We start from the raw sequence: 16434 nt of genomic DNA on the forward strand, positions 1-16434 counted from the left end.
ACTTGACCATAGAGTTGAGGGTCCATTTCTGGGTTCTCTATTCTGTTTCTTTGATCTATGTGTCTGTTTTTGTGCCAGTACCACACTGTCTTGATGATCACAGCTTTGTAGTACAATCTGAAATCTGGCATTGTGATGGCCTTGGCTCTGGTTTTCTTTTTCAGTATTCCCCTGGCTATTCAGGGTCTTCTCTGATTCCATACAAATCTTAAGGTGATTTGTTCCAACTCTCTGAAGAAAGTGCATGGTATTTTGATAGGGATTGCATTAAATGTGTAAATTGCCCTGGGTAGCATTGACATTTTCACAATATCAATTCTTCCAATCCATGAACATGGACTATTTTTCCATCTCTCTGTGTCTTCCTCAATATACTTCAGAAGTGTTCTGTAGTTTTTAGGGTATAGATCCTTTACCTCTTTGGTTAGGTTTATTCCTAGGTATCTTATGCTTTTGGGTGCAATTGTAAATGGGATTGATTCCTTAATTTCTCTTTCTTCAGTTTCATTGTTGCTGTAAAGAAATGCCACTGATTTCTGGGCATTGATTTTGTATCCTGCCACATTGCCAAATTGCTGTATGAGTTCTAGCAATCTTGGGCGGAGTCTTTTGGGTTATCTATGTACAGTATCATGTCATCTGTGAAAAGGGAGAGTTTGACTTCTTTGCCAATTTGAATGCCTTTTATTTCTTTTTGTTGTCTGATGCTGAGGCTAGGACTTCTAGTACTATGTTGAATAGCAGTGGTGAGAGTGGACATCTCTTTCGTGGTTCTGATCTTAGGGAAAGGCTCTCAGTTTTTCCCCATTGAGAATGATATTTGCTGTGGGCTTTTCATAGATGGCTTTTAAGATGTTGAGGTATGTTCCCTCTATCCCTACACTCTGAAGAGTTTTGATCAGGAATGGATGCTGTATTTTATCAAGTGCTTTCTCTGCATCTATTGAGAGGATCATATGGTTCTTGTTTTTTCTCTTGTTGATATGATCTATCACATTGATTGCTTTATGGGTGTTGAACCAGCCTTGCATCCCGGGGATAAATCCCATGTGGTCATGGTGAATAATCTTCTTAATGTACTGTTGGATCCTATTGGCTAGTATCTTGTTGAGAATTTTTGCATCCATGTTCATCAGGGATATTGGTCTATAATTCTCCTTTTTGGTGGGTCTTTGTCTGGTTTTTGGAATTAAGGTGATGCTGGCCTCATAGAATGAGTTTGGAAGTATTCTGTCCCTTTCTATCCTTCGGAACAGCTTTAGTAGAATAGATATTGTTTCTTCCTTAAACATTCGATAGAATTCCCCTGGGAAACCATCTGGCCCTGTACTTTTGTGTCTTGGGAGGTTTTTGATGACTGCTTCAATTTCCTCCCTGGTTATTGGCCTGTTCAGGTTTTCTATTTCTTCCTGTTCCAGTTTTGGTAGTTTGTGGTCCAGAAATGTGTCCATTTCTTCTAGATTGCCTAATTTAGTGGCATATAGCTGTTCATAATATGTTTTTAAAATCGTTTGTATTTCCTTGGTATTGGTTGTGATCTCTCCTCTTTCATTCATGATTTTATTAATTTGAGTCTTCTCTTCTTTTTAATAAGGCTGGGTAATGGTTTATCTATCTTATTAATTCTTTCAAAGAACCAACTCCTGCTTTTGTTGATCAGTTACACAGTTCTTCTGGTCTCTGTTTCATTGAGTTCTGCTTGAATCTTTATTATCTCTCTTCTTCTGCTTGGTGTATGTTTTATTTGCTTTTCTTTTCCAGTTCCTTTAGGTGTGAGGTTATTAGCTTGTGTATTTGAGTTTTTTCCAGTTTTTTGAGGGATGCTTGTATTGCAGTGTATTTCCCTCTTAGGACTGCTTTAGCTGTATCCCAAAGATTTTGAACTGTTGTATCTTCATTCTCATTAGTTTCCATGAATCTTTTTAATTCTCTAATTTCTTGGTTGACCCTTTCATCTTTTAGCAGGATGATCTTTAACCTCCTTGTGTTTGAGTTTCTTCCAAATTTCTTGTGATTGAGTTCTAGTTTCAAAGCATTGTGGTCTGAAAATATGCAGGGGACAATCCCAGTCTTTTGGTATTGGTTGAGACCTCATTTTTGACCCAGTGTGTGCTCTATTCTGGAGAAAGTTCCATGTGCACTTGAGAAGAATGTGTATTCAGTTGTGTTCAGGTGCAAAGTTCTGTATATATCTGTGAAATACATCTGATCCAGTGTATCATTTAAAACCCTTATTTCTTCGGTGATGTTGTGGTTAGAAGATGTGTCATTTGCAGAAAGAGCCATGTTGAAGTCTCCTATTATTAGTGTATTATTATCTAAGTATCTTTTTACTTTGGTTATTAATTGATATACTTGGCAGCTCCCACATTGGGAGCTGAATGAATTAAATATTGAATTAAATATTCATGATTGCTAGGTCCTCATGTTGGATAGACCCTTTAAGCATGATATAGTGTCCCTCTACATTTTTTACCACAGACTTTGGGATAAACTTTAATATATCTGATATGAGGATTGCTACTCCAGCTTTCTTTTGAGGAGCATTTGAATGGCAAATGGTTCTCCACCCTTTCATTTTCAGGCTGGAGGTTTCCTTATTAGGCCTAAAATGATTCTCTTTTAGACAGCAAATAGATGGGTCTTGCTTTTTTATCCAGTCCCAAAACTCTCCGTCTTTTGATGGGATCATTTAGCCCATTCACGTTCAGAGTAACTATAGAAAGATATAAATTTAGTGTCATTGTAATACCTATTCAGCCCCCATTTTGTGGATTGTTTCTTTGGTCTTCCTCTTTCTTTTACAAGATCCCCCTTAATATTTCTTGTAGAGCTCGGTTGGTGGTCACATACTCTTGCAGTTTTTGCCTATCTTGGAAGCTCTTTATCTCTCCTTCTATTCTGAATGAGAGCCTTGCTGGATAAAGTATTCTCGGTGTGTGTTTTTCTCATTTATTACCCTGAATATATCCTGCCAGCCCTTTCTGGCCTGCCAGGTCTCTGTGGAGAGGTCTGCTGTTAATCTGATATTTCTCCCCATATAAGTTAACAAACTCTCATCTCTTGTTTCTTTAAGGATTCTCTTTATCTTTGGAATTTTCAAGTTTCACTATTAAATGTCAAGGTGTTGAATGGTTTTTATTGATTTTGTGTGGCAGGGTGGAGGGACTTTAATATCTCCTGGATCTGAATGCCCATTTTCCTTCCCAAATTAAGGAAGTTCTCAGCTATGATTTATTCAGATATGCTTTCTGGCCCTTTGTCCCTCTCAGCATTTTCTGGAACCCCAATTGTACATAGATTCTTCCTTCCTAGGCTATCATTTATTTTCCTTAAGCTTTCCTCATGGTCTCTTAATTGTTTTTCTCTTTTTTTCCCTCAGTTTCCTTCCTTGCCATCAACTTGTCTTCTGTGTCACTCACTCTTCTACCCCATTAACCCTAGTTGTTATGACATGTAGTTTGGATTGCATCTCATTTAATTGATTTTTAATTTTGGCCTGTTTAGATCTAAATTCTGCAGTAATGAAGTCTCTAGAATCTTTGAAGCTTTTTTCCAGAGCCACCAGTAGCTTTATAATTGTGCTTCTGAATTGGCTTTCTGACGTCTAATTGTAGTCCATAATCTGTAACTGTGGCAGAGAGTAATGTTTCTGATTCTTTTGTGGTGAGTTCTTCCTTCTAGTCATTTTGCTCAGTGCAGAGTGGTTGCATGAGTGGGCTGAGTCAAGTATATCAACCACGACCTAAGTAAATGTCACCCTAGAGGATTCTTGCTAGAGGTGAAAACCCTTCTCTCTGTAGTGTTCCGAGTATTCTCTCTTTAAGTCTCAAGTGAAATTCGTAGGTGATCAGGATGTTTTGTAAGTTATCTAGGTAAGTTGGTGGGACTAGGTGAGTTGAGGACCTCTACTCTTCTGCCATCTTGCCTGTCTTCCTGAAATTAAGTTTTAAATGATTTGCATTGTTTGGCTGCATATGCAGGCAGTGTAGTCATTCTGTTTAGACCAGAGGTAGGGCTGACATGGTCGGGCACCTAATAGTTAGGAGCTATGGAGCCATACATCACCCAGTGGTCATCATGACAGGTGCACTCCTTCATCCCCATCACCTCTTTCCCCCATTCCCCACCCACCTTCCCTCTGTTGATCATCAGCGTATTCTCTGTAGTTAAGAGTTATAGCTCTAGTTTTTAATTCCTATTTTACAAGAAGAGTTTAAGTAAATTCTTTTAAGTTCATGGCTAGTGAGTATTCAAGCCACAATTTGAATACAAATAGTTTGGCTCTAGAGCCTGCTCACTTCCCAGCATGCTCTTCTGTGCCTTTCATAGATGGAAAGGGTAGTAGTGTACTTTCACCCTTTATTTTATCATACATTTATGTCAATTTTTTTTGAGTAAGTATGCAATTTGTATTTGAAAAAAAAAATCTATTTAAAACTAGCCAGCTTAATTTGATGTCAACTTCAAGTATTTAATATTGTGCCAAATTGGCACATCCAGAGGTTAAGGAAAATAGCTGTGTAAGGACATAACCCACACACAATAAAAACCCCAGGATGATTCAGTATAGTATTAACTTATTGGTCCCATTCTTTAGTGCTAGAAAATAAGAGTTTTTCTGGTACTGTTTGTTGCCAGTGATTTCACCCTTGCTTATGGAATCAAATTTTGCAACTCAAAAGCATAAAGCAAATCAGAATTTTCTGCCTAAAATATTTTTAGTGGGAAATATCCTTTTTACAGTGTAGAATGGAAAGAATAGAAAAAGTCTGCGAGCCCCATCTGAACCTAGTCTGCTATTCTGTGCACCACGCCTGGGCCATATCATCTCTGGATCCTGCCCTTGCCAGCCACTCAGTGGTCTGCTTGCTGCCTCCTAGTCCATTCTCCACAACACAACCATAATGAGATCCTCAGAAAGTAAGACCAGTCCTGTCGTAGGCCTCCTCTCAGTTCTTAAGGGGTGTCCCATGGTTTCTGGATAAAAACAGCCTACAGGATGCCAGGAGGCCCTTGGTGTTCTCTGGTCTCTGGCTGCTGGAGCGCCCCCAGCAGACCTTTGTTTATGGGCCTCATGAGGCCTTTGCACAGCTTTCCCTTCCATTACCTAGTTAACTCCTACTTGTCTTTTATTGCCCTGCTGCAGCTTCTTTGGTGGGGCCTTTTCTGACCCCTGCACCAGGCCGTGAGCTGCTGTATGCCGGTAGCTCTGTGTCCCTTGATTTCAGAACCTTTACTGCAGTAGTGATTTCACATGTATTGATGTGCTTATTGGACAATCTTTATTGAGATTATATGTTCTATGTGGGGAGAGAGTGGCTGTTTTTGCTTATCTTATTTTTTTTTTAAGATTTTAAAAAATTTATTCATGAGAAACAGAGAGAAGGCAGAGACCTAGGTAGAGGAAGAAGCAGGCTCCATGCAGAGAGCCTGATGTGGGACTTGATCCTGGAACTCTGGGATCATGCCCTGAGCCAAAGGCAGATGCTCAACTGCTGAGCCATCCAGATGTCCCTTTTGCTTACATTTTATCTCTGGCAGTTAGTACGATACTTTTATTAAGTGAATAATATGATAAAGTCCTGAGCCAAAATGCTGTGTAAAGCAAAATAGGGAACAACAGCATTTTAGTGAATATTTGGTGTTTTATCATTCCTTTCATTATTACCTGGTTAAGCTCGGTTTAGAAATGAAAAGAGAAGGATAAATTATTATCCAGTTATCTTATTGAATATTACCTGCAGAATATGTATGCACTTGTATTTTACATGAGAAAAAGGTTTCTCAGTCTTCACATAACACGCGCTCCATGTAAGAGTAACAGTAGTCAGCATTAAACACCACTCTATTTTCATAACACAAAGTCATGCGTCTTTATATGAGAGCATTCACAGGATATTACCTCTTAACCTCAAGTTACAGTAAAAGATGTTTTCAGAAATAAGTATTTATGAAATTGACAAGCTATGTAGGTTCTTGAGATAAATAGTGTAAAACCTGGACAATTCACATTGTCTAGAAACCACTTCACAAATCATTTGGAAAATCAGCCTAGAGGTAATCATAATAAAGCACATTTCCCAACCATTCTTTACGCTGATCTTGCTTGAGAATTGATCAGATAGCACCTATTCTTGATAGCAGTAGGGCCTGACCCTCCTACTTAGATGTCGATTCTGGATCAGTTTTCTGGTGTAGGCTGGTCATGAGGTACCTTCAGAATCTTCATCAGTGAATTTCAGCAAATATGCATCAACGTTATCTTTTCCTTCAGCACTGCCACTTCTTCTGAGAAATTGTGAATATCCATCTCAGATATGTTTATTATGGGTTTTTTTTTAAGAGTTAGCACCCATTTTATCACTGGAAAGGCAGAAGTAACCTCTCAAGGCAGCCAGGGCAGCCTGGGTAGAATACAAATGGAAATCAGAGGGAATCCTACAGGAAGTACAGTGTAAGTGCTGCCTTTGAGCAAACCTTCAGTGTCACTTAGGAAGGGAGCTCCCTAAACCACATTATTTGTGATTGGAGAAGAGCAGGGCTGCAGGGGACACCCCCCTCCACCGCCACCAGGTGCACAGTGGGGGGCACTGTGTGACATCAGGTGCATTGGAACTGGGTACACCACTCCGTGTGGGGTCGGGGGGCCAGCACCGTTCTCCACCTGCCTGCCCCTTTCCATAGAAGTTGTCTAAGGGAACTTCACCAGTAACCTTCTTAGTGCCACCACCAGTCACCCCTCGCAGCTTTGCATAGCACTGTCGTCCCTCAGCAGTGCCTTTCCAGCGTCATATGTGATAGAGAATGATGACCATACCTGTCCTACGTAGGTATTGTGAGCATTTGCTGAGAATGTCTTTTCAGCTCAATATCTGGGATACAGTAAATGCTTAATAATGAAGATGATGTCAAATACTTGTTCTTATGATGAAATGTTTTGGGAAGCTTTTATCAACAGGTTTTTTGTGATGATTGAGGTACCATATTTTCAAAAATTAATCTTGTTTTTTTTTTTTTTCCTTAGAAAAGATTAATTGGACAAGTAACGAAACTGTTCTCAGAATTCATACAGAATTACTTTTACCAGTATTCTGGTAATGGGAATATTTGTATAAAGTTTACATGGCACATATACATATAAGCTTATTTTCATAGCATCCATGTGAAGATAGCACTGTAGCTGTTATTGTCCTGAATCTCAAAGGCACTAAGGCTTAGGGCTGCTAGCTAATTTGCTCGTAGTCGTATGAGTGATCCTAGAACCCAGATCTGATGGCTCGTTTAGCTTTAGTGACTTTGGATTCTTTACTACCAGATTGTATTTACTACTATGTAGTTAGTAGAAATTCTTGCCTACAGACCATTCTGATGTATTTCTGTTCTTTCTATGTATATTTTCTATTTTTTGGCTTTCCCTTTTTGAATCTTTTGACTTGGAAGAAACATCACAAGTGGCTTATATCAACTGCCTTATAGTTGAAACAAAGGTCCAAGGAAGTCAGTGACTTGATTAAAATCTTACAACTAATTTGTAGGAACAGCAAGACTGATACTTAGGTCTCCTGATACTTAGCTTATTGTTATTTTTTAAATTATCTATCTTCTGAGAAAAATGGGGAATGTAGCCTGAATTTGTTTAGCTGTATTTTGTGTCTACCAATATAGCCTTTAATTATGATGGGAAGCATATCCCTTTAGTCTGTTACATTTTGGCTTTAGGTATAGGTGTATGTTAAATGTTGTATGTTGGTAAGTTTATTATAATTATTTGATATATCTTTACCTAAACATAGTGAATAGGGACTATGTTTTATTTATGTTTTTACTTCCTACTAGGTTTAAACATTTTCATATTTGTAGTAAATGTTTACTAAATATTTGTTAGATTGAATTTCATGATGGATGGTACTGCAAATTGTTATTTTTCATTTGCTTTTAAAATGTCTGATGATATTTTGTTTTAAAAATATTGGATTATTGTATCTAATTATAAGATGAATAAGACTATTGAAATAGAAAATATAATTAACTAGAAATGACATTATTATAAATATTTCTAAGATTGTAAATTTTGCTCATAGCTGAATTCACTGAAAATTTTTATTCTTGTTTGATTTCCCTGATAAATGTCAACACAAAAGGATAAAAGTCTTCCTTTTTCTCTGAGATTTTTTTCCTCTGAACTATGTTAATATATTGGTGATTGTTCAGGAAATAATCACTATGCCCATCAGCATTTTTATCAGTTTCATGGATAGCTCTTTGAACTTGTGTAGCTGGGATGTTAACATAGGTATTAATGACAGTAGGTTTCTCTTTGTGTAAATTGAGGATTTAGACTAACTTTGTTCACTGATTGCATTGTTACATAGACTATATAAGAAAATGAGAGCAAGAGCAAAATAAACTTGGGAGAAAAGTGAATCATTGAGTTAAGTAGAGATCTAGGTTTTGAAGTACTAAGTACTTTAGGTCTATAAAGAAAGACCAGGGATCCCTGGGTGGCGCAGTGGGATCCCTGGGTGGCGCAGCGGTTTGGCGCCTGCCTTTGGCCCAGGGCGCGATCCTGGAGACCCGGGATCGAATCCCACATCAGGCTCCCGGTGCATGGAGCCTGCTTCTCCCTCTGCCTATGTCTCTGCCTCTCTCTCTCTCTCTCTCTCTCTCTGTGACTATCATAAATAAATTAAAAAAAAATGAAAAAGAAAGGCCAATGTCTTAGAAGAGATTGCTTAACAAAGAGACTGGAGATTTGAGTGAGACTGCAGTTAATAGATTGAGGAAATCTTTTTTTTCCCTTTAAACTTCTTATTAAAATTCAACTCATGCGGAAAAGTACACAGTCTGAAAAGTACAGACTAATCACGTTCACAAAATCATGTCATCAGCACACATTTTTGAGAAACAGAACATGTTAGCATCCCAGAGGCTCCTTCTGTGGCGTTTGAGGCACTGTGCTCTTGTTGGAAAGGTGGCCACTGTTGTGGTGTCTGGCACCAAGGTCAGTTTTCCTGGAATCATAGAGTGCGTATTGTGTGCCCTTTTGGTGCCTACTGCCTGTGTTCATGTTTTCACATTCATCCATGTTGTTGTGTATAGGTGTGGTCATTGATTTTCATGCTGTATACTAGTCTGTTTTAGGAATATATCATCATTTATGCTGTATTTCCATTTTTCTTAAAGTGAACATTTGGATTATTTTCAAGGCAGGGATTACTGCAGACTTCACTGCAAAGATTCTTATATGTGTCTTTCACAGTCTCTGTGTATTTTTGTTGATGATAGAACTGGGGGTGATACAAAGCAATCATATTTTTAGACAAGGAAAATCAGGAACAGAGTTTTGACTTAAGTGATTAGATTTCTTTATGCACATCAAAAGTGTTATGTATGTAGAAGGAAATACAAGCAGCTTAATAAAGTTTGGAGGCATTCAGATTTTCATAGTTGGTAATAATGACTGCATAGAATAATTTGTTTTATATACATTTCCGTATTATCATCTGTGATTTCCTTATTTGTTTTTTGTGCTGGATCTGAGGTAGCTTTTTCCCTGCTGTTTGTATACTCTTATTCTTTATTTATGGGAATGCCCTGCCTCCTCTTATCTTTGTTTATAGAAATCCAACTCATTATTTTAAGCCTGATCTGTAAAATTTTCCCTGACCACCTATTTAGAAATAACTCCTTTCTCATTTTTCTGTAATTACTTCTATCTTTATTTTTGTTACATATTATACTTATTATTTTTGTACTCATCCTCATACTCTTGGATTGCAGTTGTTTTTGAGTATAGTTTTATTTATTTTTGCCTTCCTCAGTCCCTAAAATCTGTACCTTGCATATATAGCTATATAAACAATATGTTGAGGGGCACCTGGATGGCACAGATTAAGTCTCTGACTCCTGGTTTCAGCTCAGGTCATGATCTCGGCATCCTGAGATTGAACCCCGTGTCAGGCTCTGTGCTTAGCATGGAGTCCGCTTGAGATTCTCTTTTTCTCCCTCTCTCTGCCCCTCCTGTTCATGCTTTCTCTCTCTGTCAAATAAATAAACCTTTTTTTAAAAATAAAAAAAATAATATATTGAATTTTATTTTTTTAACATGTTGAATTTTAAGTGTCCTCATGGTTCTTAATGTCCAAGAAAAAATATCTAATTTATACTTTAGAAATTATTACAGAAGTAATAAATATTGATTTTATTATAACCACATGAGAAGTATAATTAACATTAAGTATTGGAATTTAGTTTCAGTAGTGGAAGATGGTGGATTAAGCTGGCTGAGAAAGTCTTACCAGAGAATGAAGGAACAGGCTGAGAAACAGAATAGAAATTTTGAAGACATTGTTGCTGAAAGATATGGGGTGAGTACTGATATTAATGAGATTAATATTTAATAGATCATAATTACTATCTAATTAATATTAATGTGTTATATTTATAGTTATATGAGAAATAAGTGTCTTTAACTTTGTCAGTGTTTGGTGCCATGAAGCTCTTTTGAATTAAATGAATATTAAATCTCAACTCTTATTGACTGCCAAAGGCATTTTCTACCTTTTTTTAATTATGTAAACTTAGGTAGCATATTTTTATTGACATGATGAATATAAAACTTAAGTGAATACAATTTAAGTGTATGTGTTTAATGTAAATAAACTTTTTCATTGTGAGGAAATTTAAATAATGCAGGAAATCCTCCATGGTATACCTCTTGAGGTAACTAACCACTGTTAAAATTTTAATATATTTAGGGGTTTTTGCTTATTCCAGAGATTTTGCAATATGACAGGTTTTTAAAAATATATTTTAACAATATATTTACATATGTTTTATATATTAACAATTATACATTAACTATATATATTAATAATATATTTACATATATATACACACACACACACACTCTTTAAACAATGGAACCATGATATTTTACATGATATTTTAAAACCAGCTCCTCCATTAACCATGTGTGGATATTTTTGGATTTTCATAGCTAGTAATTTTAATATTTAGAAAAAAACAGGTTTAGAAAATAAGATTTCAAGAATATGAGTAAGCAGGAAAAATAAGTGAGATTCAGTCAGTAGATTCAAACCTAGGTGTTCTCTCCTAGGACCCATTTAAACGGTGTAAAGTAGGTAATATATTGAGCACTGGATGAATTGTGGTCCTTGCTGTTTTTGTCGTTTGTATCATTACTGTATTTTATTGAATCTAAGAAGCCACTAAGTTTAGACACATGTCTCAATAAGAAGGCAGAGAGCTGCCTCTGATGCAATGCTTTTATTATGAAACTACCCCCTCCCCATCATCATTTCTGTTCTTTTTTTTTTATAATAAATTTTTTATTGGTGTTCAATTTGCCAACATACAGAATAACATCCAGTGCTCATCCTGTCAGGTGCTCCCCTCAGTGCCCGTCACCCATTCACCCCCACCCCCCGCCCTCCTCCCCTTCCACCACCCCTAGTTCATTTCCCAGAGTTAGGAGTCTTTATGTTCTGTCTCCCTTTCTGATATTTCCCACACATTTCTTCTCCCTTCCATCATTTCTGTTCTAATCATGTTGTTATTCAATTTAAGAGACATGTTAAATCTGTATTTTTAAATACTTAAAAAAGATGAAATATTATAGATTATCTCTGCCTAGGCTAATATAATAACTTTAACATGTTTTGATTCCCCCATCTCAGCTCTCAGATTTTCTTGAAATAATTTGAAAAAAATTCTTTAAGTTTTTATTTAATTTCCAGTTAGTTAACATACAGGTTAATATTAGTTTCAAATCACAATTTGGGCATTCAGCATTTCCATACAACACCTGGTGCTCAGCACAACACCTGTGCTCCTTTATCCCTATCACCTGTTTCCCTCATTCCCCCCACCACCCCATTTCCCCTCTGGTGACCAGCAATGTGTTCTCTGTAGTTCAGAGTCAGTTTCTTGGTTTGTACCTCCCTCTCTTCCTTTGTTCATTTGTTTTGTTTCTTAGATTTCACACATGAGTGAAATCCTATGGTATTTGTCTTTCTCTGACTGCTTTATTTCACTTAGCTTAATATTCTAGCTCCATTCATATCCTTGCAAATGGCAAGATCTCATTCTTTTTGATGGCTTATATTCCATTGTGTGTGTGTGTGTGTGTCTATCTGTATATCTGTTCATCAGTCAACAGGGCTGCTTCTGTAATATCCCTTTGATTTAGCATTTTTGTATCTGTTGGGTAAATATCTAGTAGTTCAATTGCTAGATCATAGGGTAGCTCTATTTTTAACATTTTGAGGAACCTCCATACTGTTTAACACAGTGGCTACACCACTGTGTTCCCACCAACAGTGTAAGAGGTTGTAAGAGGTTCTCCTTTCTCCACATCCTTGCCAACACCTATTGTTTCTTGTATTAATTTTAGCCATTCTGACGGGTGTGAGATAATAGCTCATTGTAATTTTGATTTCCCTGATAAGTGGTGTTGAGCATCTTTTCATTTGTCTGTTGACCATCTGTATGTCATCTTTAAAAAAATGTATATTTAGGTCATCTGCCCATTTTTCAATTGAACTATTTGTTTTTTGGGTGTTGAGTTTTATAAGTTCTTTTATACTTTAGATACTAACCCTTTATCAGATACATCATTTGCAAATGTCTTCACCTATTCCATAGACTGCTTTTAGTTTTGTTGATTGTTTCCTTTGCTCTGCAGAAGCGTTTTATTTTGGTGTAGTCCCCATAGTTTGTTTTTGCTTTTGTTTCACTTGCCTCAGGAGATATAGCTAGAAAAAAGTTTGTGCAGCCAGTGTTACTGCCTGTGTTCTCTTCTAGGATTTTTATGGTGTCAAATCTCACATTTAAGTCTTTAATCCATTTTTAATTTATTTTGTATATGGTGTAAGAACGGGTCAGGTTTTTTCTTTTGTATCTTACTGTCCATTTTTCCCAACATAACTTGATCTTTATTCCATTATCCTGTAACTTGTAGTGTTTAGTATTACAGATGAAGAGTTGGTAACAGTTTTACTTTTTTTTTTTTTTTTAGAGAGGGAGAAAGTGTAGGGGAAGGGTAGAGGGAGTAGGAGAGAGAATTGAGAGCAGACTGCTTGCTGAGTGTGGAGTTTGACATGGGGCTCGATCTCAGGACCCTAAGATCATGATCTGAGATGAAATCAGGAGTCAGATTCTCAACTGACTGATTTTTATGTATGATTCTTTTTTTTTTATGAAGATTTTTAAATTTATTTATTCATAGAGACAGAGAGAGAGAGGCAGAGACACAGGCAGAGAGACACAGGCAGAGGGAGAAGCAGGCATCATACAGAGAGCCTGACGTGGGACTCCATCCAGGGTCTCCAGGATCATGCCCTGGGCTGCAGGCGGCGCTAAACTGCTGTGCCACCGGGGCTGCCCTGTATGATTCTTTAAGAATCTTTATATGCTTTATTTTCTCCCCTCTCCTAAGACTACCAGATGATCCCTTCATACGTAGAAAGTTAGCTGGAGAAATATTCTTGTATTATTATTATCTTGTTAATACTTTCTTCTATCTTTGCTTTTTCCTTCTGGTAGTATTCATATATGCATATTAGATTTTCTAGAATTAATTGTCCTTGTGTCTTTTTTCCTTATAACGTATTTGTTTACCATCTTTTCCTAGGTAGAGAGGATTCTCAGGCTAGTGTTGAATTCACTAGTACTGGATGAAATACTCTCTGTTCTTTTGTTCACCATATCTGCATGTTTTTGGACACATAGTTTTTCATTTATAAGTTTCTCATGTTCTTGAATTCTTGTTTTTCATGAGAGTCTGTTATGTTTTAGTAATGTAGCAGCCTCTTGAATCTCACTGACCGTAGGAATTAATTTTTTAGAAATGATGTCTTCATTGTTTTCTGCATTATATTTTGTTTTAGTGCTGGGCATTTGGTCTAAGTTCTTTTGGTTCCCAGATATTTTTCATTATTTGGTAATTTTTGATGAATTAATCATATTTTTTTTGGCACTTATTTTAGGGTAGTATATTAGTTTGCTGGGACTGCCATAGCAAAGTTCCACAGGCCTAAACAACAGATCTATTTTCTCACAGTTTAGGAGAATTAAAGTCCAAGATCAAGGCATTACAATGTTTGGTTTCTCCTGGGGCATCTCTTCATGGCTTGTAAATGGCTGCCTTCTTACTGCGTCCCTCATATGGTATTTTCTCTTTGTATGCTCATCCATTCTGTCTTTATTTATATTTATACATTTCTTCTATTATGGATATCTGTCAGATTGATTTGGGGCTCAACTGAACTTTTTACTTTCAAGTGCCTATCTAAATGCTGTCGTGTTCTGAGTACCAGAGGTTAGGTCTTCTACATATGAATTAGATGAGGGCACATGTAAGCCTTTATTAGGTAGGATGATTGTATGGGTCTCTTCTTCTTTGTTGGGTTTTTCTTCATTGTGTTTATATGACAGTGTATCTTAGCACAGTGGCATATGGGGGCACAAGTCATTGAACCTTTTTTTTTTAATTGTAGATATCTTGTTTAATTTCTCTTCTTTGTAGTCAATGGAAATATTTCAGTCAAAATTAGAAGAAGCTGAAAAAACTGCATCCACAAAAGAAGATTGTAAACGAGAACGATGGAGGAAACCAACATATGCAGAAAAAGCACAAAGTAGTCAAGAAAGTAGAAAATCAGACTTGGTAAAATATAATAAAAATTCAAGGGATAGATACCATTCAACAAATATTACAAACAGTACCAATAAAGAGAAGTTTAGTGGTGATGAAAAAGATAATAGGTCTGGGTCTTTAGAAACCTGTAGAAGACAGTCCAGTCAAAGGCAAAATCAAGAGTTTTCTTCCTTTGGAAATTTGAAACCCAAATTTTTAAGACCCTCTGATGATGAAGAACTGTCATTTCATAGCAAGGGCAGAAATTTTAAACCCTCCTGTTCATCTTCAGCACTGGTTGATCATGGTTTTCGAAAACCCACAGAAAACAGTGAAGAAAGTTCTTCATCATGGAGCCAATCTGATGTGAGAGAAGGAAACAGGAAATGCTCACATCAAAGATCATTAGAAACTGGGGGCACTGTGGACCATGGGAACGTTTCAGACAATGCGAGAGAAGAATCACGGGATGAGAGCCTAAGAGATGACTCTCTGAAGAAAGAGCATCTACAGGACACACTGTCTCCATTTGCCGGGTATTTTGTCATTTGTTTTTTAAGCTGATGAGTGAATATTAAATTGCAGAGGATTCAAAGAAATGAGATGTATTTGCAGAGTATCACTTATTAAGTAGATATGAGTTATGATCAGTTTCTTAAGTATTGTGGAAGACAAGATATGCACATTAAAAAAATCAGTAGCTTTGTTTTATGGGTTGCATTGCATTCCACAGTTTTATTTAATAAATGGAAGAAGAATTCAGTAGCTATATTAGATCAAAATTGTTGCTTTTTTGCAATCTAAAAAAATGAAATGAGTTGAAAATCCCTTTAACTGGATATGCTACAGGAGGTACTTTGGTAAACTGTGTTACTGCTGCCATATTGCTTTCAAAGGAAATCACTCCATTGTTAAGTGTAGTTATAATTGTAAATATTGCATGGCCAGTGGAGGTCTGGGAGACTGAAGGAAAATATGCTGCCAAAGCCTACGTATGGAGTGAAAACAATATATGAAAGATTCTGCAGAAGGAAGCATGAATTATGGTGACTGTTTTACAGTTAAGAAATAATCCACTTTTGACATTAACAGGTTTTAAAGATGTTAGCATTTCATTTTTTTTAATAATAAATTTATTTTTTTTTAATTGGTGTTCAATTTGCCAACATACAGAATAACACCCAGTGCTCATCCCATCAAGTGTCCCCCTCAGTGTCCGTCACCCATTTACCCCCACCCCCCGCCCTCCTCCCCTTCCACCACCCCTAGTTCGTTTCCCAGAGTTAGGAGTCTTTATGTTCTGTCTCCCTTTCTGATATTTCCTACCCATTTCTTCTCCCTTCCCTTCTATTCCCTTTCACTGTTATTTATATTCCCCAAATGAATGAGAACATATAATGTTTGTCCTTCTCCGATTGACTCATTTCACTCAGCATAATACCCTCCAGTTCTATCCACGTAGAAGCAAATGGTGGGTATTTGTCATTTCTAATGGCTGAGGAATATTCCATTGTATACATAGACCACATCATCTTTATCCATTCATCTTTTGATGGACACCGAGGCTCCTTCCGCAGTTTGGCCATTGTGGACATTGCTGCTAGAAACATCGGGGTGCAGGTGTCCCGGCGTTTCATTGCATCTGTATCTTTGGGGTAAATCCCCAACAGTGCAATTGCTGGGTCGTAGGGCAGATCTATTTTTAACTCTTTGAGGAACCTCCACACAGTTTTCCAGAGTGGTTGCACCAGTTCACATTCCCACCAACAGTG

At 37.0% G+C, this 16434-nt stretch overlaps 1 protein-coding gene across 2 annotated transcripts in view; it reads left to right on the top strand.

Moving 5' to 3' along the window:
* The window catches only part of CWF19L2 (CWF19 like cell cycle control factor 2), a 147669-nt gene that overhangs the window by 28046 nt on the left and 103189 nt on the right, over positions 1 to 16434 (top strand). For both annotated transcript variants that reach the window (XM_038536318.1, XM_038536319.1), the window contains exons 7-8: positions 10255 to 10370; positions 14552 to 15198. In XM_038536318.1, coding sequence (XP_038392246.1) covers positions 10255 to 10370; positions 14552 to 15198 — 763 coding nt within the window. The remainder of the gene's footprint in view (positions 1 to 10254; positions 10371 to 14551; positions 15199 to 16434) is intronic.

Source organism: Canis lupus, chromosome 5 (genome assembly GCF_011100685.1).
Source record: "Canis lupus familiaris isolate Mischka breed German Shepherd chromosome 5, alternate assembly UU_Cfam_GSD_1.0, whole genome shotgun sequence".
In the NCBI taxonomy this organism is placed as follows: Eukaryota; Metazoa; Chordata; class Mammalia; order Carnivora; family Canidae; genus Canis; species Canis lupus.